Source organism: Callospermophilus lateralis, chromosome 10 (assembly GCF_048772815.1).
Source record: "Callospermophilus lateralis isolate mCalLat2 chromosome 10, mCalLat2.hap1, whole genome shotgun sequence".
Taxonomy (NCBI): domain Eukaryota; kingdom Metazoa; phylum Chordata; class Mammalia; order Rodentia; family Sciuridae; genus Callospermophilus; species Callospermophilus lateralis.
Window position 1 is genome coordinate 65,040,934 of NC_135314.1, and position 24,174 is coordinate 65,065,107.

At 37.5% G+C, this 24,174-nt stretch overlaps 1 protein-coding gene across 1 annotated transcript in view; it reads left to right on the top strand.

Moving 5' to 3' along the window:
- The window catches only part of Ccdc80 (coiled-coil domain containing 80), a 38,415-nt gene extending 14,631 nt beyond the window's left edge, over nt 1-23,784 (top strand). Inside the window, exons 4-8 of the mRNA XM_076868870.2 lie at nt 7,701-7,837; nt 9,356-9,504; nt 15,318-15,421; nt 22,086-22,166; nt 23,288-23,784. Coding sequence (XP_076724985.2) covers nt 7,701-7,837; nt 9,356-9,504; nt 15,318-15,421; nt 22,086-22,166; nt 23,288-23,634 — 818 coding nt within the window. The 3' untranslated portion in view covers nt 23,635-23,784. The remainder of the gene's footprint in view (nt 1-7,700; nt 7,838-9,355; nt 9,505-15,317; nt 15,422-22,085; nt 22,167-23,287) is intronic.
- The last annotated feature ends 390 nt before the right edge of the window (nt 23,785-24,174 follow it).

A 24,174-nucleotide genomic window follows, 5' to 3' on the forward strand; every position in this document is an offset into this window, starting at 1 on the left:
TCTCCTAACCTGTTCAGTCATCTGTTCTGAACCCAGACCAGGGCCCTTTCTGCCTCTGACATCAAGTGTATCAGTTAAGATCTACCCCTGGCAATCGAGGGAGGGAAGTGCCTAAGTCAAACACACAAAACAAGTGTTTGAAGACTGTGCTGGAGGGTGCAGGTCTTTGATTGCAGTCATCAGAGAAGATTTTACAAATGTCAGAGAATTTTGAACAGTGGATTGACTTAATGCAGGAACCTTGAAAAATGTATAGGTCTTTTGAATAGATGATGATTCTATCAGGGTATTTTTGCTTTTTATTTAACTTTTAAAAAAACGATACATTTTCTGGGTTCCAAAGTCAAAGATATATGAAAGGTATACACAAGCCAGATGTAGAGGCACACACTTGTAATCCCAGCGACTCAGGAAGCTGAGGCAGGAGGATATTAAGTTTGAAGCTAGCCTCAGCAAGTTCCTAAGTAACTTAGACCCTGTCTCAAAAAATAGAAAGGACTGGGCATGTAACTCTTTATTGATAAAAATGGGGAGGGAGGGGGTGGTTAAATTCAGGGATAAAGATCCCCTGAATTCAATCCCTTCCATCCAAAAAAAAAAAAAAAAGGTATACACAGACAAGGTATATACAGACAAGTCTTAAATCTACTCCTGATTCCTTTGCCCTGTTATTTACTGCCCCCTATAGGGAATCATATTTGTGATTCCTTGTTTATTCATTTAGTGCTTCTTTATTCAAATACAAGTAAGTAACCAGGGGCCTCACATGTGCTAAGCAAGCACTCTACTACTGAGCCACAACCCCAGCCACTATTGATGTATTTTTATAATAGAATCTAAGAAATAGAATTATTGAACCAAACAGCAAATATATCTGGTTTTGGTGGTACTTCTAGATTTTTCTCCATACAAGTAGTATTATTTTGCAGTCCCACCAGCAATGCATAGGAGCACCTTTTTCCCAAACCACTCCAATTAAGTGTGTGTTCAAATTTTTGGATATTTTGAGCAATGTGCTATGTGGAAAATTGTATCAGTTGAGGAAAGAGTTTGAATTTTCTTTTTATGAGTATGTTTGCAGATTGTTTCATATGTTTAAGAAGTATTTGTTCTCCTCCTCCTCCTCCTCCCCCTCTTCCTCTCCCTCCTCCTCTTCCTCCTCCTCCTCCTCCTCTTCCTCCTCCTCCTCCTCCTTCTTCTTCTGTCTTTGCCCATTTTTTCAGTTTAGGGATGGGTCCTAGGCATCTATATTTTTGAAATGTTGTTCAGGTGACTCTGATTTGCACCTAGGTTTGATCTAGAGTGCTATAGTCCGGCTGCAGCAAATTAACCGGGGGGGGGGGGGGGGGGGGGGCAAGCAACTTGTATACATTGATACAGCAGGAGTGGGAGCCGTTTATTGTAGTACAGGAAGGGTATATATTCATTCCACACAGCTTATCTTACTTAACATAAACTAGATACAGCAGTCAACCAATAAGGAATCTCCACACTTAATGGCTCGCTGGCGCCACCTCACAAACCACTCCCTCTGCAAAATGCCAGGCGCCATCCCGACTTGTTTACAGACCCTAACACTAGAGCATAATGTTAGACGTAGGAGGGGAGGAGAACCAAGAACTGGAAATGTGGTTTGGCATCCAATCTCAGCAGATTTCAAATACCAGGACAAAGGATTCAAGCTTTATTTGGCACATCATGTGAAAACTCTAAAGATTTCTGATTATATTTTTCAAATAAATTTTAAATAACTCTTCAGATTTTAGTGGAGTTAGACTGCAAGACAGAAAAACTCCTGGGTAGGAGGATAAGTTTTTCATTGAGAGGAGAAGTTGCTGTTTCTTGAGACCAAGTAAAAGTAGCTTGATCAGGAATGGACAGGTTAATCCCACCTATCAATTCTACGTATTTATTCATCCCACAGTGGATATAGGTGGAAAAATGACCCACTCATAGAGCACAGCAAGCAAATCAACTGCCATTTAAATTTATATGTTTTCAATCAAAAGAAAGTAAATTCTGTAGCTAAAGGACAAGTTTGTTTTAAATAAAATATCATTCTACAGACTGCTCAGACATCTTGGAAATAGTCCTGAGATTAAAACCATTTAAGCTTGATGAAATTATATTATGTGTATGAATATGGTATAATGAATCCTAATATTATGTATAATTATAATGAACCAATATAAGTGCATAAATAGATTTTTAAAAAAGCAATTAAGTGGCTGGAGTCTGCCTCTAGATTTATCCAGAGCACAACCAAGAGTTTTTTTTTTTTGTCCCCATTGACTTATTCAATATGTTAGTTACATTTTAAATTTCTTATTTAAAATATCAACTACATGAAAATTTAGAAGATAAATATATATGCATGTAATTTCTTAAATCAGACTAGCTGTGCTGCAGGCTCACAAGATCAAAGGAAAACGTATGGGTTCTGTTCTACACAGACCTGAGGTTGCGCACCTTCTTTATCCTCTTTTTTTCATATGATAGTTTTCTTAGAAGGGAGTTTTCTTAATTGCCAAATATTTACTCAATGTTTATTATATTCCAGGAACTGTGCCAAGCTAAAAGAATATAAAAGATGACCAAAAAAGTCCCTGTTGTCAAGTTGTTCATATCTAGAAGGAAGATAGACATATAAACAGTTGGTTGCCCATGCTCGGTGAAAAGCGTTATTACAAAAGATTGTAAAAATGTTGAAAGTGCACAGGGAAGGTACAGAGAAGTTGTGCAGGTAATTAGGTCTGCCATGTGGACAAGGGGTAGGCTTCATCCCAGGAAGAGAGGACATGATACTAGTAATGGAAATTGAGAGCTGGAACTCAAGATACGAAGGAAGGAAGAGTTAATAGATAAGTTAGTTAGTACTGGTGGAGTTCATAGGACTAATGGCCTTTTGAGCTATAACAATAATTTGGATTTTTATCCTGTGAAACAGTAACTCTGTCCTCAGAGTACATTGCAGTCAGTCAGAAAACTTATTGAAATGCAGATTCTTGGGCCTCTCTACTAATGATTCTAATTCATTTGGTCTGAATTCCAAGTACTGTGATTTTAACAAGTTCTCCAGATGGTTGTGGTGAAGGTAGACAGTGGATCACACTTTGAAAAACTGCCAGGTGAGATATGGCACTAATGAGGCAAAAGAAGGAGCTGAAGTGGTCTAGGCACTGGGGGAATGGCTTGAACTTAGGGGAAACGGGGTGAGGGAGGAGAAACCATGGATGTCACAGAGAAGAAGCAGTCCCAGGTAGAAGCTCGGAAAATAATGCCTGACGCCCACTTGTTCAATAGCTTATAATTGAACCTAAATTTTCTACAGTGTCATTACTGTCTGTAATCAGTCATGGAAGAGAAAATGCATGAAGAAATTAACTACCACCTGAATTTTTCCACTATCCTCTGGGGTTGAGGCTCTTAAATCAAGAGGAAACATCCGACTTCAGTTGCCATTCCTTGCCAACACATGACAGAGTTCCCCCCCCAATCGCTGCTCACCGTTCTCCTCAATGATCTCAAATCCAAATCCCACTAAATATGCTTGGATCTGTGAATAATTCTAGCTGGATTAAAAGCATGTGGACACTTTATAAGACATTTCCTAGAGAATTTTTGCTTCTAAGTCCTCTAACACCTAACAGGAACTAGAGCACTTAGGCAGAATTTGAATAAACTTCACAAGAAGTTGCCAAGTCTATGTTCCTTTTCCAGATGGAAAAGAGCCTCTTGTTTTTCTATCCCTGATTTATACAGAATGCAGAACATGACAGAGACCTGCGACCCGAACAGGCAGCAGGAGACAGGAGCTGGCCTCATATGCACCTTCCTCCAAAGTGACCTGGAGTAGATTCTGTCCCGCTGTTGAGTTGCCCCATCCTAGTTGGATCCAATGTCAGTTGAAGCTTTCGTTGTTTTTCTCTGGCAGATTCTCTTACTTGGCACAACATGTAGATACTTTAGTAGACTCAGAGTGCAAAATGTTTTATTTCTAATGTTTGATGGAAATATTTCAGGAAACATTTTGATTGGAAGGAGAAACCAGACTGTGGAATCAGTTTTTTTGCCATACACTAGTAGAGCAAAGTTTTGCTTAAATCTTGCTCTTGAGTTCTCTATGGGTATAGCAGGAAGAGCCCTGGGTTGGGGTGAGTCATGTTACCTGAGTGCTAATCTTCACTCTATTATTAATTAACAATGTGAGCTTGAGCAAGTCACTCTTCAGGATCTGTGATAAATTGGGCTTTCTGAGAAACAGCTTTGAGACTCTAAGTTTTGTGTGCATGAGGTTAAAGGGGTATATTCTCAATATCTATGAGGACTGAGGGATGAAATATTGGACAGAGGGTGAATTGGGGCTGCAATGTCATTGGCCCTTCAGGCTTGTTTACTCTGAGGCTAGAGGGACAGCTTTCATATCTATCCCTTCTACCCACTGCATCAACCATTGAATTTGAGTTATACCCGAATAAGGATGTGACTGGGGAAAGACAGAGCTCTTCTAAGGAGCACAGTTTTCAAGGAGGGATCCAACTAGGACTATTCCTAGCAAATTCAGTTCTGAAGGGAGGAAGATCTGATCAGTACACCACAGTTTCCACTGTCATTCCTTAGTTTCCACATTCATCCTCAGTAATGGGATTGAATGGGCTTGATAATATCTGTATCAGTTACCTGTTGCCACAATAAGGTTATGTAGAAAAGACTCATAGCCTTTAGTGGCAAATCATAACAAACATTCATTTAGTTACAGATCTGAAGGAGTGTAGCTGATCTAGGTTGGGCTAGGTTGGGTTTGCTTACACATCTTCTGCCGGCTATAGGTTGGCTAGGTGAGTCTGCTGATATTTGCTGGGCTTACATGTGTTGGGAGTCACCTAGCTGTCAGCTCTGGATAGCCTTGGCTGGGATGAGATGAAAGCAAGTCAGCTTGATTTATCCTCTAGCAGGCATGGCAGTGGCAGAGGCAAGAGCCATCCAAATATGCAGATCTCATTTCTATCTTCTACAGTGTCAGCTGTGCTGATGTTCCATTGGCCCAAATAACTGGCAGGTGAACTCAGAGTCAAGACATCTTAACCCGTTCACTATAACAGGAAGTGTAATTACTGGGCAAGCATACAGGTTAAGGGAGAGGTGAAAAATTGGTGCTATATTAAAAATCTACTACAATCCCTAACTTCCTTCCCTCTCAGCCATTCATTGGATTTTGTGACTTTATCTGTTAGATGCTAAAAATGGTCTAATTTGGGTTCTAATTAGGTACTTGAATTCTGTCCAAGTTACTAATCTCTGAATCTAGCACCTAACCCAGAACCAATTCAAAACGCTAGTGATGAGTAATAAGTTGAATGAATAAAAGCAAAAACGAATGTGTTCGGAATTTAAGATTGTAATGTTAAATGCAAGATAAAATCGGGGTTGTAAAGTCTTAGAATATCAGTTGTTAAGGAAATTTTAAAGAATCAGTCTTTTAATGATTTTCTTTATTATTATTATTATTCACTAAGAAAAACATGCATTTTCCACTTCATCTCTCCCATTTCACTTCCAGAGGCAACCACTATTACCTGCTATGTGTCTGTCTGGACTTCTTGCTGTGTATATTCCCATTTGACTGTATTTTCTTTTGCTTTACTTCTTTTTAACCAAAAACAGTCACATCCTGTTTTTATTCTGCAACTTTCTTTTTATACTGAACAAGACATACTAAAAATAAACAAGTATGTTTTTATATAACATGAATCTGACAATTTTAAAGATTAATTTATATTTAGTTAATGATGACAAAAATGTACAACTGGAAAATAGTTTACTTGGCTGAGACATGCCATTTTTTATGTTTCAGTCAGCACCAGGTGGTGTTGGTATGGGCTCTCAGTTCCTGTGCCTGTGGACTCCCTCCAGGAAGCAATGTTGTAACTTTGGGGAGGAAAACAGATTCTTTTCCCCCTCATATTTTCTTAGAGAAATCCAGGTCCTTATTTATATTTTTTCAATTTTTCTAATCAAACAAACCAAAGCATTAGTCAAATTGTAATTGTCTTCTTTTTATCAGAAAGAGTAATATATAATGTACTGTTTAGTACAATAAGAAATAAGCTTCCATACAGTTGACACAACCTCCTATCTGCTACATTGTGGTTGTTTCTACTGTAATACTGTTCAGTGGATATTGATGTTGGTAACAGACTCTCTTTGTTAATATTCTCATTATCACATATTTGCTAATTTTTTTCACATTCACTTTTAATACAGAGAATTATTTTTATGATAAAAAGGTGAAAAAATGTTTTATGAAACACTATGATTTGTTTGAGAGCGAATAAGTAAATACAGATGCTCTTCACCTTATGATGGAGTTGTGTCCTGATACACCCATTATAAGCCGAAAATAGAATCTGAGTCAAAAATGCATTTTACAGCCAGGCTAGGGGGTCCACGCCTATAATCCCAGTGGCTGGGGAGGGGGAGGCAGTAGGATCGCAATTTCAAAGCCAGCCTAAGTTAGCCTCAGCAATGGCGAGGTGCTAAGCAACTCAGTGAGACCCCATCTCTGAATAGAATACAAAATAGGGCTGGGGATGTGGCTCAGTGGTCGAATGCCCTGAGTTCAATCCCTGGTATCTGCCTCCCCCAAGCCTCTACAATCTATTTTATAAATATAACTACCAAAAATGTAAGCTATGACGTGTAGCTCAACAACACAGTATGCGGCAGTGTCTGTTGTTTGGCCCATAATTGCATGGCTGACTGAGAGCTGTTGCTTGCTTCTGCTGCCCAGTATCATGAAATGAGTACCAGGAAAAGATTAAAATTCAAACTTCAAAATATGGTTTCTACTGAATACATTCCCCTTTAACAGCATCATAAAGTTGAAAAGTCTTTAAGTCAAATCATTGTAAATTAAACCTGTTTGTAAAGTTGCCCTGTACTTGGAAATGTTAAAATGCCTTTCAGACAAAGAAGTAAAGGGGCAGCTACCCTGATTGTCATACTTTCCATTAGCCCAGTGACACCTTCAGGATCCATTCTGAATTATGAAGATTTATTTATCCTAGGGTTTGATGATTGAGAAAATACATAATGATTAAAGACTTAATAAATTCAGTCATATTTTGCTTAAAATCGTATTAACTTACACAACTTGTATTTTGAATAGCTTGACTTCTTTTGGAGTTAAGATGAACCTGTGACTAAGTTTGAAAATAGCCTTTTTAATTTTTCTCTGTAGTTATAATTTGTTCACTGAGTACCAGAGTTAATTTTGTACTAAAAAAAGAGGAACATGCACACAGGTTTCAGACTCAGAATTATGTTTAATGGAAATAAAACTTAACAAAAGTGGGTGAATCTAGTTCCCTGGTGATCTAGGGTGAAAACTTATTCCCTGGGACGGGGTGACTCAGTGGCTTCACTCTTGCTTTCCCCTTCTGAGTCTCTATGAACAGGATGGACAGAGATGGGGCTTTATCCTCTTAGAAGAGTGGCTTTCAAAACTAGCTTATTTACTCATTTGGGTTTTTTCTATGTTTATTATTTCACCCTGGAACCTACATTCACACACAATGTGAGTTGAAGATCTAAAATAAACCAAAAGTGGTCTGATGAGAGCTGGATGGAGTTTAGAGCCTCCACCCATTCCCTTCCTGTCTCACCACACCCACATTTATTCACATTTCATTTGCCTTAAGATAATGAGAAACCTATGCGTGTGGTGGATGATGAAGACCTGGTAGACCAGCATCTCATCAGCGAGCTAAGGAGAGAATATGGGATGACCTACAATGACTTCTTCATGGTACTGACAGATGTGGATCTGAGAGTCAAGGTACAGGTTCTTGTTGTGTTTGATGGGGTTCCATTCCTTAAATAACAAGGATGATTTTTTTTCTTTTTCTTTTTCTTTTTTTTTTCTTTTGGTCAATGAGTCCATTCGATGTATGAGTAAGCACAAATTATTTCTTAGATGGAAAAGTTTTGAAATGGCCCAAATATTTTCAGTTACCCCATGAATTTGCATTCAGAAATGTTCCCTCTGGAAAGTCTGGGTTGGAGTGACCTCCAATGGCCCAGCTACTTGACTCAGACTAAATTCTTCTCTAACATCAATGTTGTGCATTCATCAGACACTTGTTGAATAGCTGTGGTGTTTGTTCCAAGCCCTGGGGATAAAAGGTGAAAAGTGGTTTCTGCCTTCAACAAATCAATGTTTAACATAGGCCTCTTTTGGAAGGATCTGGAAGTTTACCTCTTGATCCAACTTGGACAAGACTTTAGGATTTCACACCTACTTTCTTTCTGAGCTGAGGGACAAAGTTTTTGAACCATGAAAACCTGTGCTATGTAGCAATAATAATAATAATAAAATTGCTAACTTTATCGAGTACAGTTCTTATGGTAACACTAGGCTCAATCCTTTGCAATCCTCATCTCAAATGTCTAAGATAAATACTAGCATAATTTTTGTTTCATAGAGAAACAAACAGGCCCAGAATGGATAAATAACTTGCCCAATTGTACTCAGTGTTGGGCCTGATACCAGAGACTGGCTCCAGAGTCCCATGTCTTAATCATTCTAGTAGATTGACAGAGAAAAATTGTTGTCTGAACTATCAGAATAACTGACTAGTTGCAGTGTTTGTCTGAATCTAGGGAGAAACCGCTTCATCAATTCATTCTGTATATGTGTTGCCCCATCTCTAAAATGAGAGTTTGGATGATATGATCTTCATGGTGAATTCCCTTGGGGGTGCGGCTCCATGCCACATCCAGACTGCTCTCCAGTTTATGCTGGTGATGCTCAGCCAGCTCCTGAATCTATCTCAGGTTGCTTTTGTATGTCCAGACTGCTGTGATCCAGGAAACTGAATTTCATGTCTTTACATTGGATCCCAACTTGTTTCTGAGAATACATAAGCACACATGGCCTAATATTAAGTGTTGCTCCATCAATAAAACAATCCCTGGGACCACAAGGCAGGCCATGGTGGGAACAAGTTCACATACTCTCAACACGTCATTCCATTTGGTTTCCTGTGTTAGGTGCAGTGCTTCTCACTTTCCTGATTGTATATTGAATAACCAACTTAATCCCAGGAGCAGGAAAGCAAACCCAGGATTTGTATGGGGAGGGAGGGAGGGATGCAGTCAAGAATTCTTTGTAAGAGTGGCAGTTGTTTCATAGGCTCTGAGCCTCAGAAACATCAGCAGAGGGTACACTGCAAGAGGGTGTTTATAGATCAATGAGCCCTCCAGGTCTAACTGAAAGGATTTCCCTAGAACTCCCCTGAATACTCCAATTCTCTGTCCGTTGAACAGTCCATGCACTCTGTTTTTTCTTAAACAGCAATACTATGAGGTGCCAATTGCAATGAAGTCTGTGTTCGATCTCATCGATACTTTCCAGTCCCGAATCAGAGATTTGGAGAAGCAGAAGAAGGAGGGCATTGTTTGCAAGGAAGACAAGAAGCAGTCCCTGGAGAATTTCCTATCCAGGTAAATCACCTTCGCAGTCCTGGAAGAGGCAGGTACAGATTTGTTCTAAATGAACTAATGAAAATGCCAAAGAAACACAGGGCCACTCATGTTTCCAGAGTGACCCTCCCTGGAGAGAGGCCTGTCTGTCCTACAGTGGGCTGGCTGCGGGGCTTAGTCTTCCTGTTGGAAGTAGCTGGCTGGGTTCAGCTCCAAGCGTGAACATTGATTTTATGGTTTTTAGATAGATTTTTACCCTCTTTTTTCTGTTCCTCTTTGGTACAGAATATGGAATTCTGAACTGTGAAGATTAATTTTATTCAGCAGTTAATTTAGAGAGCTCTGTTATAGCATTTTAATTTTACATATTTATTTGTTAGACCCCTTCCGATTCTAAACAGGATTTGGCACACTGCCCTTGATTTTCTCCTTCTTACAATGCCAGCAACCAACAAAAGCCCCACAAGACCTCAAAAGGAGAAATCTTCTTGACCCAGATCCCTGACTCTCCAGGGAACGTCGTTTATGAAAAACTTTTTACCGCAATCCCCATATAACTGGGGAAGGAACATACCCAGATAAAAGTGTTTAAAAAAAATCCAATTTCCTCTCTTCTCCATTTCTCCCCAATGCTTAAAAAATCTATAGGGACTTTAGGCCCTAGAAAGTGTAAAACTGCCAAAATCCACCACCAACAAACAAGTTCCAAGAGAACTCAGTATAAATACCACCCAACTGTACTGTGTGGCCAAGGGGTTCCAGAAATGAAGTTAGCTTTGCCAAGAGGCTCAGTGTTGAATGTATGTCACTTAGGCAGAAGCACATTTTCCATACCCTATCAAAAATTAGATGGATTAATGGATAATTTAAATTCCTATAGGTTCAGGAGGTTTGGGTGTCTTAGCACTTAACATCATGATATATAGAGAACATAGGATTTATCATTCATCCAAGTTTTGGGTCTACAACTTATTAGCTATGTTGACTCTGTGCTTCTCAATAAACCTGCTTTTATAAACTCTGATTCATAAGATGAAATAATGGTAGCCATAGCTCTGTCTCCATCCCAGTGTTGCTCTGATCATTTTTTTTCCTCCACATTTTTTCATTGGTGCATTGTAGCTGTACATAATAGTGGGATTTATTGTTGTATATTTGTACATGCACACAATGCAACAGTATAATTTGGCCAGTATCATTCCCTAGAATTTCTCCCTGTGCTCATTTTTTGGGTTCTCATCTCTATGCCAAGCACTTCACTTTCATTCCCTAATTTAATCTTCAGTATAATCCCATGATCCATAACAATCGTTACATTACAACTGAAGCTAATGAAGATAAACAACTTTCTCTAATCTCAGAGCTAGAGTTAATTACAGGAGTCAGTGGCTTCAGGACAATCTGATTTCCAATATCTACCTTTTTATCTTATGCTCCTTTTGAAAATATAATGTGAATTATTTTTAGTTCTGAATCTAGAGGCCCAGAGTTTGAAGTGAAGGAAGAAACTCTTAAAATCACAGGATTTCAGAACTGAAAGGAACCTGAGACTTCCTTCATCCAGATTCTCAGTCCAGTGCAAATATCCCAGATAGAAATGGAAGGGGTTGCCTTCATTAATACTTAAGCCCAACCCAGCCTTCAGCCACTCTAGGCTGAGAAAGGGCTCAGGGTTCCATTGAACAGATGACTTTTCATCAAGTTCTGGGGCACTGAGACATAGCAATCAATGTTAAATATATTCATATTATAACTTGAAGACCTCAGTTCTCTCTTTAACTTTTAAGTTAAAAATTATTTTTTATTTATAACCCAGCACATGTTGGCTACCACATTTAAGAGGACTTTGCTATTGCTTACAAATCCAGTACAGCTTCATCATTTCACAGACCCATTATACATTTATTTCTTTTAATTATTTGAAATACACAACCCAAGCCTCTGAGTATTTAAATGATATTTAACTTTAATAAGTTAACTTATAGATACAGGGAATCTAAAGTTTTCTTAGATGTTCTGAAACTGTGTACAGTTAGTAAGATCTCAACTTAAACTACACTTCCTAACCAATTATTCAGATACACATTGTAATTTGAGTTTTAAGATTGTCATTTTATTAGATCAAATGTTTTTCAGCTATACATGAACATAAATTGTAAGTATAAAAAAGAATCCTTTTAAAATATATATCGATAAAGTGTATCCACATATATAAATACATATTCTTCAATATATATCATATAAATATATAATTATTATGATTTTGATTCTTTGGCAACTTTTTCTTTTTAATTTTGAAATTAAATCTTTTCACTCCTAGGAGTGAAAGATGCAAACCTATTGAAATACAAACCTCCAAGTAAACTCAGTTGCCCACTCTCTAAAGCAGATACATATCATCTAATTCATTGATGTTACTTAAAACCAAAGATTTGGGGCAGTTTTGAGACCTGCAGGCATCTTATGGGATTCTTTCACCTTCTCCAGGGAGAGTTTTTTTTTTTTTTTTTTTTTTTTTTTTTTTTTTAAGAAAGAGTGAGAGAGAATGAGAGAGAGGGAGAGAGAGAGAATTTTTTAATATTTACTTTTTAGTATTTGGCGGACACAACATCTTTGTCTGTATGTCGTGCTGAGGATCGAACCCGGGCCGCACGCATGCCAGGCGAGCGCGCTACCGCTTGAGTCACATCCCCTGCCCGAGTATTTTTTTTTTAAATAATCATTATGTCAAGGATTTCAAAATTTTAAAGGAAAGGTGACATCACCTTGATTTTGTTCGTTCACAAAAGCTTACAATATTACCCAGATTGGTCATTGGCTTGAATTTGACATTTCTTTGATTTTTATGACAGTACAAATATTTTGCATCTATAGTCTTTTAACATAGATGGGGTCCTAAAATATGTCAACGTATTTTCCATCTTATTTAAGAGCCTTAAAAACTCCTCTAGTCATTACTGTTTCAGGAACATTTGCCTAATATGGATATTCAAGGTGGCATTTGATTATAACTTAATTGTCCCATGGTGGCCACAACTCACGATATTATTCTGCTGATAATTATTATTGATCTTAAAAATTAAAATGGAATAGCATATTACCAAAGAAGTGAGCAAGACATCCCTGAGTTGGAATCTTGGTTTTCAACTCACTGTGTGTGACCTTGGGTGAATTAAATACTCTGGGCTTTTGCAAAATAATAAGTGTGTCTATTCTTAAGATTGCTGTGATGGATAAATTCAATATTAAAGGTAATGATGGCCTAGGACCTAGCACAAAGTAAGTATTCAGTAAGGGCTAGCTAATAGTGGTACGAGGGTCAGTTAATTCAGCTCCTATTAGAGAACTTTGTCATTAAAGGAGAAGTGAGAGAGATTCGGTAAATACTTGAGAATTGAAACCAGGCCAAGAGAAATGAAATAAACAAAGTGGTTCTGTGAATAAACCAGTATCCAAATGGGAATTTTCCTTCAAATGTGCTGAGTTGTTGGTGAGTCTGCACAGCCTGGTTTCAGCTGACCAGACCCTGAAGCCAGTCTGGTCTTTAGCAATCCTCATTTGGTTCGGGCTATAATTACCTTTTCCTGAGACAGAAGCCCCAAAGAGTGGGCATATGCACACTAAATTGGGAATGCCAGCTAAGAGAAACGAATATATGCCTAGCTTGTAGGATTTTTATTTACCGAAAAGCTAAAGTAACAGAAAAACAATTTTTCCAAAATAAGGATCTGGGTCCAGTTCACATCCCTCAGTTGCATGTGTTGAAGTTATTTCCTTCAGTGTCGCCTATTGGGGCGTTGTATCCTCATATGAAGGTCTGTGGGAAGAATGATGATCATTACCTGGGGGAAATGACTTCTGTCAGTTGTGTCTGGGAGAAGGATTCTCAGCTCCCATCCCTCTCCCATCAGGACTACACTCAGTGGTGCACACAGGTAAACAAGCCAAAATAGACTTCACCCAAAATAGCTCCCTCCAGGACACCCTACTGCACCGCGTGAGGCCAGGAAGGCTGGCCTGGTTGGGATCCTGGCTGGGGACCAGTGCTGGTCTGGCATGCCTCCTAAGGAAGCAGGGAAGTACAGGAGACCGTGTTTGTGACCCGACAGCCGTCACTGTTCCTTTTCCCAGGAAACTTCGGACAGTCTCAGATACTCTTTACCTTTCCTCTGTGCCAAAAACATTCATCTCTTTATCCTCAGTGGAGATTTGAGTTTTTCTTTCCCTTTGAAGAAAAACAAAGCAGAGGAAGCAAATGTAATGTCACAGCAAGCAATTCTTGGCAAGCCTTGCGACAGCTATCCATTCAGAGGTTGTATTTCGTCAGACTATCATTTTCTCTCATTCTCCCAAACCACCATTCCCCCAAGAGGCCATTTTCTTCAGAGTTGAAAATTCTCATGTTCACTCTGAAACTAGAAGGGGCAGGGAAGAAGCTGTGAATAAAATCATCTGGCTGCCAGCTTGGTGAAGTGCCTAACGCCCTGTGGTCATTTGCACTGAAGGCAGAAGACACTCTCCATCTTTCATACCTCGTTGGGGACCCTGAGAGTGCTAGCTAAGCATCACCTCGGTGGGTGGCAGACTAGGGAAACCACTAGACCAGGCGGCATAGAAGTCTATATTTTGGTACCACCTGAGATTTACCAGTTGGGAAAGTTACTTACTTCTTTAAGTGTCATTTTGTCCTCTGTGAAATGGAGGAAATACAATATGCTCTCTTTGTCCCTGGTGAGGAACTTACTGTGTGGTGAAAGTGAGCTATAAAATGCTTTACAGTCATAAGGATTGAATAGGTTTTCATATGGCATTGCAATAGATAATGTCTAAGGTCTGTCAGTGGATAAAATTCTATCATCAGGAGCCTGCAAATTATGATATGCTCTTCTACATCCATGTTATTGTGTGGATAAGTCACACAGGTAGGTTTTAGAGTTTAATTCTTGTAACATTCTTTTGAAGTAGATACTGATATTTTTAGTTCTAGACTAGGGAAAAATGGAGATCTAAGTGAATTGTGTGACATACTAAGGATACCCCAAAAAAATAGTAGTGAGAAATTTGAACTCAGGTTTCCCAGCTTCAAGACAAGAGCTCTTTCTACTATCCTACCATGTCAGAGCTGTAAGGGCATAAGTCAAGTTTACTATTGTATATCTTAAAGTCCTCTGGAGCAGGGTTTAACACCTTTCCATGTCATAGGAGTACTCTGTGTTGACTCTTATTAATGATAAGAAGGTAAATTTTAGACCTGCATTTGCTCTGGGAGAACCACTGGCTCCTGAGGAGGGTATATGGTGTTTTGCTTTATAAGGAACCCTCTTTGACCCTTTGAACAGCTTTTCCATTTCCCTACTTTCTGTCACTATCATCTACTTAAAATTCAGTTGTCATTCTCTCCTTCTTGTTCACATATTTATTTTTTAACCCCTTCTAAGCCTTTGAAGGAACTGAGCCAGGACTTGAGTTCTCTTCATTTTTCTTCTGTGTTCCTTACTTCTGATGCTACCGTTTAACATCCAGCTTTAGCCAGTTTTCATTACATTTGAGAGCTTTGTTCTCTGCAAATGACCTCATCAGGCAAGTGACCTCATCACCACTGACTCATATGTGACCCATCATACAAACACTGAAGTAGGCAAACTGTGAAGATACAACAGAAAAAGTTGAAGAATGTGGTAATGCAGCTTAATTTGAGAATTCCCAGGACAGTTTTGTGGGTCAGTGATTTTTATTCTGGGCATGGAAAAAAATGACAGCTAGCATTACGTTGCGATCTTATACTGGCATCTATTATTTGAAGCATTGGCCCTGGCCTTGTACTTCTGTTCCAGGTTCCGATGGAGGAGGCGTTTGCTGGTGATCTCTGCTCCCAATGATGAAGACTGGGCTTATTCACAGCAGCTCTCTGCCCTCAGTGGTCAGGCATGCAATTTTGGTGAGTGGGGAGTCACCTCATTTCTGCTTTCCATACCACTCTTTTTCTGGTCAGTTCTGAAAAAGAACACAGACACTTAGATCATCCAAATATTCCCCAGTCCAGTCTGCAGATTCCCAGACACATGCTCCATTATATTGAATATAAAGTTGCCTTCAGACTGGAGCTTTAGTCAATTATATAATTTTTTCTTTTAATGTTCCTCATTAAGGTATTTGAAAATATCTAAATATCTACTTTACTTTTGAGGATCTTTACTGTTTGTTGTCTGATTATGTTTTTTAATAAACATATCTAGATGGTAAAGCCTAGATATCATTATTTATTTTGGTAATATTTGGGTATTTACTTAGGTACCATTACTGGATTCTTCTTCATAGATTAAATATCTTCTGTAAACTAGGAATAGCTTTGTGAATGTATATATTAATTGAAGCAGACTATACTCTTACCTTTCCCTTAAAAAGGATTTTGATCTATACCTGGACACTAAAAAGACAGAAAGATCTATTAAACAGAACCTTGTTTTAAACCCAAACAGGTCACAAAGAAACACAGTTTACTGTTCATTTGTAGTGAATTGCTCAGTATTTTGAAAACAAAGAGATAACATTATTTACCAAACATTATTATACTAGTGGGCTGAGTATGGACATATAGACAGTACAAAGCACAATACATACAACTTAGTACTACTAAGTTCAGTGGTGAACTTAGAAGATGATAGCAATTTCAAAAATGGAAGTCACATATGTGCTATGCATCTACACAGGGGAAATTAGGAGTTACTAGGGACATAGGGGAAAAGAGGAAGTAGTTAAAGGTCACAGTTTAAAAAGTTCATAAATAGAACATAGATGAATCAGCATTATTTTGATACTTCTATTTTTTTACGGTACTGGGGATCAAATCCAGGGCCTTGTGGATGCCAGGTGAGTTACGCTGCCACTAAGTCACACCCTCAGCCCTTCTAAGTTTTATTTTGAGACAGGGTTTCTTGCTAAATTGCTGAAACTGACCTCAAAATTAACAATCCTCCTGCCTCAAACTCCCCAGTAGCCACCATTCTTGGCTTTATTTTAATATATCTATTAGGATGAAAAATCATTAGTTAATTATAAAACTACTTAATTTAAAAAAGGATGTGTTTACTGGCCAGAGCAATTAGACAAAAGAAATTAAAGGGATACATATAGGAAAAGAAGAACTCAAATTAGCACTATTTGCTGATGACATGATTCTATACTAGAAGACCCTAAAAGTTCCACTAAAAAACTTCTAGAACTAGTAAATGAATTCAGCAAAGTAGCAGGATATAAAATCAACACCCATAAATCAAAGGCATTTCTGTATATCAGTGACAAATGCTCTGAGAAGGAAATGGGGACAACTATCACATTTACAATAGCCTCAAAAATAAAATAAAATATTTGGGAATCAACTTAACAAAAGAGGTGAAAGATCTATATAATGAAAATTAGAGAACCCTAAAGAAAGAAGTCAAATTGCAAACAGCCAAGGCTCTGGCAATGACTGCATTGGATGTTATTTTTAAACCAGAATTGCTGGAAAGAATCAGAGAGGACTTTAAATTGAAACTTCAGGAAGAACGATTTTTAATACAGTAGAATAAAAAGGAGACTTAGGAGTGGTTTATGAATCATTAAGAAGTGATGATTTTTTTTCTTTAATCTTTTTTAATGAAGAGAACATGCTTATTTTTAATCTTAAAGGAATCAAATTCTTCTTACTTGATATGTAAGAACAGGGTATGGTGAAAACATTCACTCATATCTAAAATGAAATTTTTGGGTGAATCTATACTTGATGAAATTGTGATATTTCAGGAGTTGGTAGGTGATACTGCTGCTTAAGATGGATGGTACATGATTTGTCAAAATAATATTGACAAAATCTGTATAATAATTTACAAATATGTATATTATATATTTTTAAAAGGTTCAAGAGGTTTCAAACCTTATATACAGAATTGACACCCATGAAATGGTTTTGTGGTACAGAGTGGTAAACTTATTTAATGTAGTTTTAAAGTTCATGGTCTAAATTTAGGTAAAGTTTGTTTCAAATATTTCTGTTTTTGCTTCAAAAAATCTCTTCATTTATAATAAAAGTAGCTTTTAATTAGAAATGCTTATGGGTAACAACTAGAAACTCAGATACAAAGAATAACCTTAGTTTTACCATTTGAAGAAAAATGAGAATGTTTTAGTTTTTACACATGATTAACTCTGGGAAGTGGCATTAAAGTAATTGGTAATTCAATGTTTCAGAAATAGGGTAAATATTGGATGGTCAGGATCGGACTCTTCCTTTAAGGCATTTGCATGGTAGCCCTGAGTGTTCTAGGAGAACTCGGGGAGGAGCATTGGCTGGCACCTACTCTGCTCTTTGGAATGTTCAGAGTCCTCCACTGCCCCTCGAGCCAGCAGCCTGCTCAGGCTCCCACTCAGAAGCCAGCTTGCCCCACCTGGCTGCACTGAATTCTGAGCCTCCTTAAGCTTCCTGCTAGCCCAATATTTTAAAAAAATTATTACAGGTTTTCCATGATTCTTATTTTAGTATGAATTTCTTGAACATGCTAAAAAGAATGTGTGAAAAAAATATTTGGTAAAACAGATATTTTAAGCTGTGAATGCAGTAAAGCTCCAATGTGCTTATTTTAAAGGAAGTCCTCAGCTTTGAACAAGCATTCCAGAAATGGAAGGGGAAGGAGAGAAAGTGTCCATTTGGCTTTTATGGTATAATAAGCAAGTCACTTGGGCCCTCTGAGCTATCAACTCACTTTTTGAAAAGTTAGCTCTTCTACTTACAGTGTTTTGAACCCCTAATTCCTGCTGTATCTGAAATTATTTAAAATTGCAAGAGAGGTGGTTGTGTTTGGGAGAGTTAGTAGTTGAGAACTGCCTTTTTTTGTATAAGGGTCTGTGGATTATGTGCCTGTTTTGGCATATAGCTGCCTTCTTTTTTTTTTTAAAGCCTGCCAAGAAAATGGGTTTGTATTTTTTTTTTTTTTAAAGAGAGAGTGAGAGAGGGGGAGAGAGAGAGAGAGAGAATTTTGATATTTATTTTTTAGTTTTCGGCGGACACAACATCTTTGTTTGTATGTGGTGCTGAGGATCGAACCTGGGCTGCACGCATGCCAGGCAAGCGCGCTACCGCTTGAGCCACATCCCCAGCCCCGGGTTTGTATTTTTTAAGGGTTGCTAAACAAAACAAAACAGAGACTAAATAATATGACCTGCAAAACCTAACATCTTTGCTGTCTGGCCTTTTACAAAAAGGTTGCCAGCCATGGCTGTATATAACAGTAAAATAAAATCTGTGTCTCTTCGAAAAAAAAAAAAAAAAAAAAAAAAGAAGTCAAAGAAGACCTTAGAAGATGGGAAGATCTAATTTGCTCTTGGATAGGCATAATTAATATTATCAAAATGACCATACTTCCAAAAGCACTATACAGATTTAATGCAATTCCAGTCAAAATCCCAATGACATACCTCATATCAATAGAAAAAGCAGTCATGAAATTCATCTGGAAAAATAAGAGACCCAGAATAGTTAAAGCAATCCTTAGCAGGAAGAGTAAAGCAGGTGGCATCACTATACAAGACCTTAAACTATACTACAGAGCAATAGTAACAAAAACAGCATGATATTGACACCAAAACAGACTGCTAGACCAATGGTACAGAATAGAGGACACCAAAACTAACCCACAAAATTACATTTATCTTCTATTAGATAAAGGTTCCAAAAACATGCATTGGAGAAAAGAAAGCCTCTTCAACAAATGGTGCTGGGAAAACCGGAAATCCATATGCAACAAAATGAAATTAAACCCCTATCTCTCACCATGCACAAAACTCAACTCAAAATGGATCAAGTTCTTAGGAATAAAGCCAGAGACCTTGTGTCTAATAGAAGAAAAAGTAGGCCCTAATCTCCATCATGTGGGATTAGGCCCCAACTTCCTTAATAAGACTCCTGTGGCACAAAATTTAAAATCAAGAATCAATAAATGGGATGGACTCAAACTAAAAAGTTTCTTCTCAGAAAAATAAACAATCAGTGAGGTGAATAGAGAGCGTACATCTTGGGAGCAAATCTTTACTCCTCAGACATCAGATAGAGCACTAATCTCTAGGGCATATAAAGAAATAAAAAAGCTAAGCACCAAAAAAATAAATAACCCAATCAATAAATAGGCCAAGGACCTGAACAGACACTTCTCAGAAGAGGATACACAATCAATCAACAAATATATGGAAAATGTTCATCATTACTAGCAATTAGAGAAATGCAAATCAAAACCACTCTGAGATTTCATCTCACTCCAGTCAGAATGGCAGCTATTATGAAGACAAACAACAATAAATGTTAGCAAGGATGTGGGGGAAAAGGTATATTCATATGCTGCTGGTGGGACTGCAAATTGGTGTAGCCAATCTCCATGTAGCAACATGGAGATTTCTTGGAAAATTGGGAATGGAACTACCATTGACCTACCTATCCCTCTCCTTGGTCTGTACCCAAAGGACTTAAAAAAGCATACTACAGGGACACAGCCACATCAATGTTTATAGCAGCACAATTCACAATGGCTAAACTGTGGAATCAACCTAGATGCCCTTCAATAGATGAGTGGATAAAAAAAAATGTGGCATATATACACAATGGAATATTATTCAGCAATAAGAGAATAAAATCATGGCATTTGCAGGTAAATGGATGGAGTTAGAGAAGATAATGCTAAGTGAAGTTAACCAATCCCAGAAAACCAAATGCCGAATGTTTTCTTTGATATAAGGAGGCTGATTCATAATGGGATAGGGAGAGGGAGCATGGGAGGAATACACAAACTCTAGATAGGGCAGAGGAGTGGGAGAGGAATGGAGGGGATATGGGGTCATTATTATCCAAAGTACATGTATGAAGACACAAATTGGTGTGAATATAGTTTGTATAAAACCAGAGATATGAAAAAATGTGTTCTCTATGTGTAATAAGAATTGTAATGCATTCTGCTTTCATATATAAATAAAAAAATAAATAAAATAAAAAAGGGTGTGTTTAGGTTTTGTGGAGCATTATCAGGAGCTGGTTCCTTGGTATAAACTTGTACCTGTAAAATTATAAGGACTTTTCAATTTTAAGATGTCAATTAACTCAAAAGAAAACAAAAAACTAGCTCAAAATGGTAAGAAAAATTCATGAATTTTTACTCACGGTCCTATTATCCAGGTTCATAATTTAAGACTTTGTATCAGCATATAGAAAATTCAGTTGTGCTAGTGTTCTTAAGCATATTTAAAATTATAGTCCTCAATGGTGCTAGGTGAGACAGAAGTTCTTAGAACAGTTAATGACCTACCACAGTAAGCATATAAATAAAATCATGGTTTGCTAACTTTCTAAAGATGCCTTTGCAGTAACTACTAGGTGGTGTTTTATTTTTAATCTCTGTGCACAAAGCTGGTCCCACATCAAACCCTTTTGTAATATCCAGGAAATGTGAACAAGTTATATTTTCCAGGAATGATTAAATTCATGATCTTTCCTTTTGAAATATGACTCACAATATTTAGACTAGAATGCTTCACCTCTCTGGGAAAAGGGTAAAGGCAAAAAGAAAAACATAAAATTATGAATAATAACATTTCGTCTTGATTTTGGCTCCTTAATAAAAGCCTTCCCAGGGCAGTTTTTAATTTTCACCCCTGAACAATAAATACCATCAATAATCTTATTATTAGCTCCAAGTTATTACCCTGACTAGGCTGAGGTTTTGTCTAAATTCTTGACATTAAGATTTGACAACCTCTTTGTCTTCACAGTTTCTTTTTTTTTTCTCTCTTTCTTTCTTTTGTCCCCTAGGGCTCTTATGTTGAGACAAGGGCTCCTAAGCTGCTCAGGGCCTTAAGTCACTGAGGCTGACTTTGAACTTTCTATTCTCCTGTCTCAGCCTCCAAAGCTGCTGGGATTACAGGCGTGCACCACCATACCCAGCTCATTTTCCAATTTTCTTTCTTCTGAATCTCTTCACATGCATTTCATCTTCAAAAAGATTTCAACAAGCTAATAAGGCCTGACCACCTAACTCTCCATCCCTGAAACTTTTGCTGAGGATGTGAAGGCTCCCTGGCATCTTCCAAATAAGTGATAAAAACTTGCAAGTTAAACTAACAAACTATTTCAGGATTAAGCAGTGCTAGTTCTTTAACCATCCTGATAGATGGAACCTGCAGTCTTTTCTCAAATAAAATTATCTAATAAAAGCTATTATCACTTTAGGTTCAACTTTTTTCAGAAGACTAATCAGCTTAGATTGCAGACTTCAGATATTTTAATGTTTCAATGTTCATTTTCTTCATTTAATAGTGAGAATGACAGTTATAGAACAGATTCTTCCATTTCAATCTATAACCCCCATTCTGATTCTTGTTACTCCTAAAATCAGCAATTGGTCCCTTTTCAAGGTTTTAAAAGTACTCCTTTCTTATGGATAAAATTAAAATAGATTAATTCTGCTTGGATGTATTTTTATATTATTTTTAAGAGATTTTCAATTGTTAGCTATCAGGTCCTTGGCAGTAAAAGATGTCTTAGAATTCTTTCCTCTAACTTGCGTCTTTCTTTTTTCTCTCAGGTCTGCGCCACATAACTATTCTAAAGCTTCTGGGTGTTGGAGAGGAAGTTGGCGGAGTTTTAGAACTATTCCCGATTAATGGTAACATGATATTTTAAAATAATACAAATGAGTGTTAAGTTCAGTTAAATCATATTAAGTTAAATGCAAGCAGTAGATGTACCTCAAAGATGAACAAAGTTTCCTCTGTGTGTGTTGTGTGCATGTGTGCAAGCACGGGTGTGTGTACAGGATGCGTGTAGGGGAAGGGGGTGGAATGCAAGGACAAATATTGTTTCTAATATAAAATCCTTCAAAGTAAAAGTAAAAACACCAATTTTCTCAACTAAAATAGCATTTTTTTTTTTTTTTTTTGTCTGCGTAAGGCTTTATGGTTTAGACAGCATTTTCTTTTTGGGTTATTTCTCAAAATAGTTTTATGACATAGGTCATATTTCCTTGCTTCCCTTTCAACAGATAAGGAAATAAAAAGGCTTAGAGAAGCTGAAAGAAAATGACTATTGACTGAAGGTTTCAGAAAGCAAATCCAATCCTTCTAATTCTTCTTTCCAAGACCAACAAATCTTTAAATGAGATATGTATAAACACCTGGCACAGTGCCCCACAGAGCAGATCCCTAGAGAATATTAGTCCTTTTTCTCTTCTTTCTTTTTTTGTCCACTCACCATAATACTTTAATTAAATTCATCCAGATCATAATATAATTAGTATTTTTCAAAGAAGTAAGGTATTTGTTATAAAGATGAGCATCAAAAGAAAAATTGTAATTGCAAAGAAGTCACTAAGCTAGAAGTAGACTTAGAAACATGAATAATATCTTTTTTAGTGACAAATTTTAAAGAAGTTGATCTTGGGAAGACAATCTGTACCAGTTGCCTGAGGTGCACAGATACAAATTCGGGTCGATGGGCTTTGCTGTCAAATTTTTAAATTAAGGGATTGGTTCGATATTTTTAAACATTCCTACAAAAGAGGTGTCATGTGCCCCAAAGTTTGACATTAACAATGTTGCAGAACACTAGGAAAACTTAGTTTCTAGTATGAAAAAAAACCCAGATGGAACTTCTTTAATTGGATTTTGAGCTAAAGGGAAGAAGCTCTTGGACCTTCTCTCTATTCTCACAGTGATTTTCCTCTCACTTTGATGTTGTTATGAGCTCTGACTCTTTACTTCACTAACAACTATTCCAATGCTGTTTTAGGGAGCTCCGTTGTTGAGCGAGAAGACGTTCCTGCCCATTTGGTGAAAGACATACGTAACTATTTTCAAGTGAGCCCAGAGTACTTCTCCATGCTTCTAGTTGGAAAAGACGGAAATGTCAAATCCTGGTACCCTTCTCCGATGTGGTCTATGGTCATCGTGTATGATTTAATTGATTCGATGCAACTTCGGAGACAAGAGATGGCCATTCAGCAGTCATTGGGGATGCGGTGTCCAGAAGATGAGTACGCAGGCTATGGTTACCATAATTACCACCAAGGGTACCAGGATGGTTATCAGGATGACTATCGTCATCATGAGAGTTACCACCATGGATACCCTTACTAAATGGAAATATGTAACGTTATCCCCAGATTCCCCTGAAGCTGACAAGCCACACGTGGCTAGCTACATAAGGAGTTCTTCCACACTGTCACATTCCCTGCCTATTTCTTTCAGTGTTCTTCCAAGACTAAATAAAAAGCAAACTTTCACCTACTCATGAGTTGTTACTGAAACTTCATTAATAGAAAAATTTGGAATAATTGTTTATCTAACTGGAGGGTATTGGTGCTAAATAATGCAAATGGATATTATTTCCCATTTCTTACATAATGGAAATTATTTGCTATGCAAAATTCTATAAAATAAATATTTATACCTTGCCTCCTTTTTTTCATAGTTGAGTGAAAACTGTGATTATTAAAGAAAATTAAACATCTCAGCACAAATGTCTTCAGGAAACATTTGGACAGAATAGAGAATATATAACATGTTTTGAAATGTCAGCGTAAAAATATATAAGATAGATTAGACTGTGTATGAGTTTCATTAAGCTTGATACCAAAGGCTAGAGAAAAACCAAACCTACCTTTGCTATAGACACTT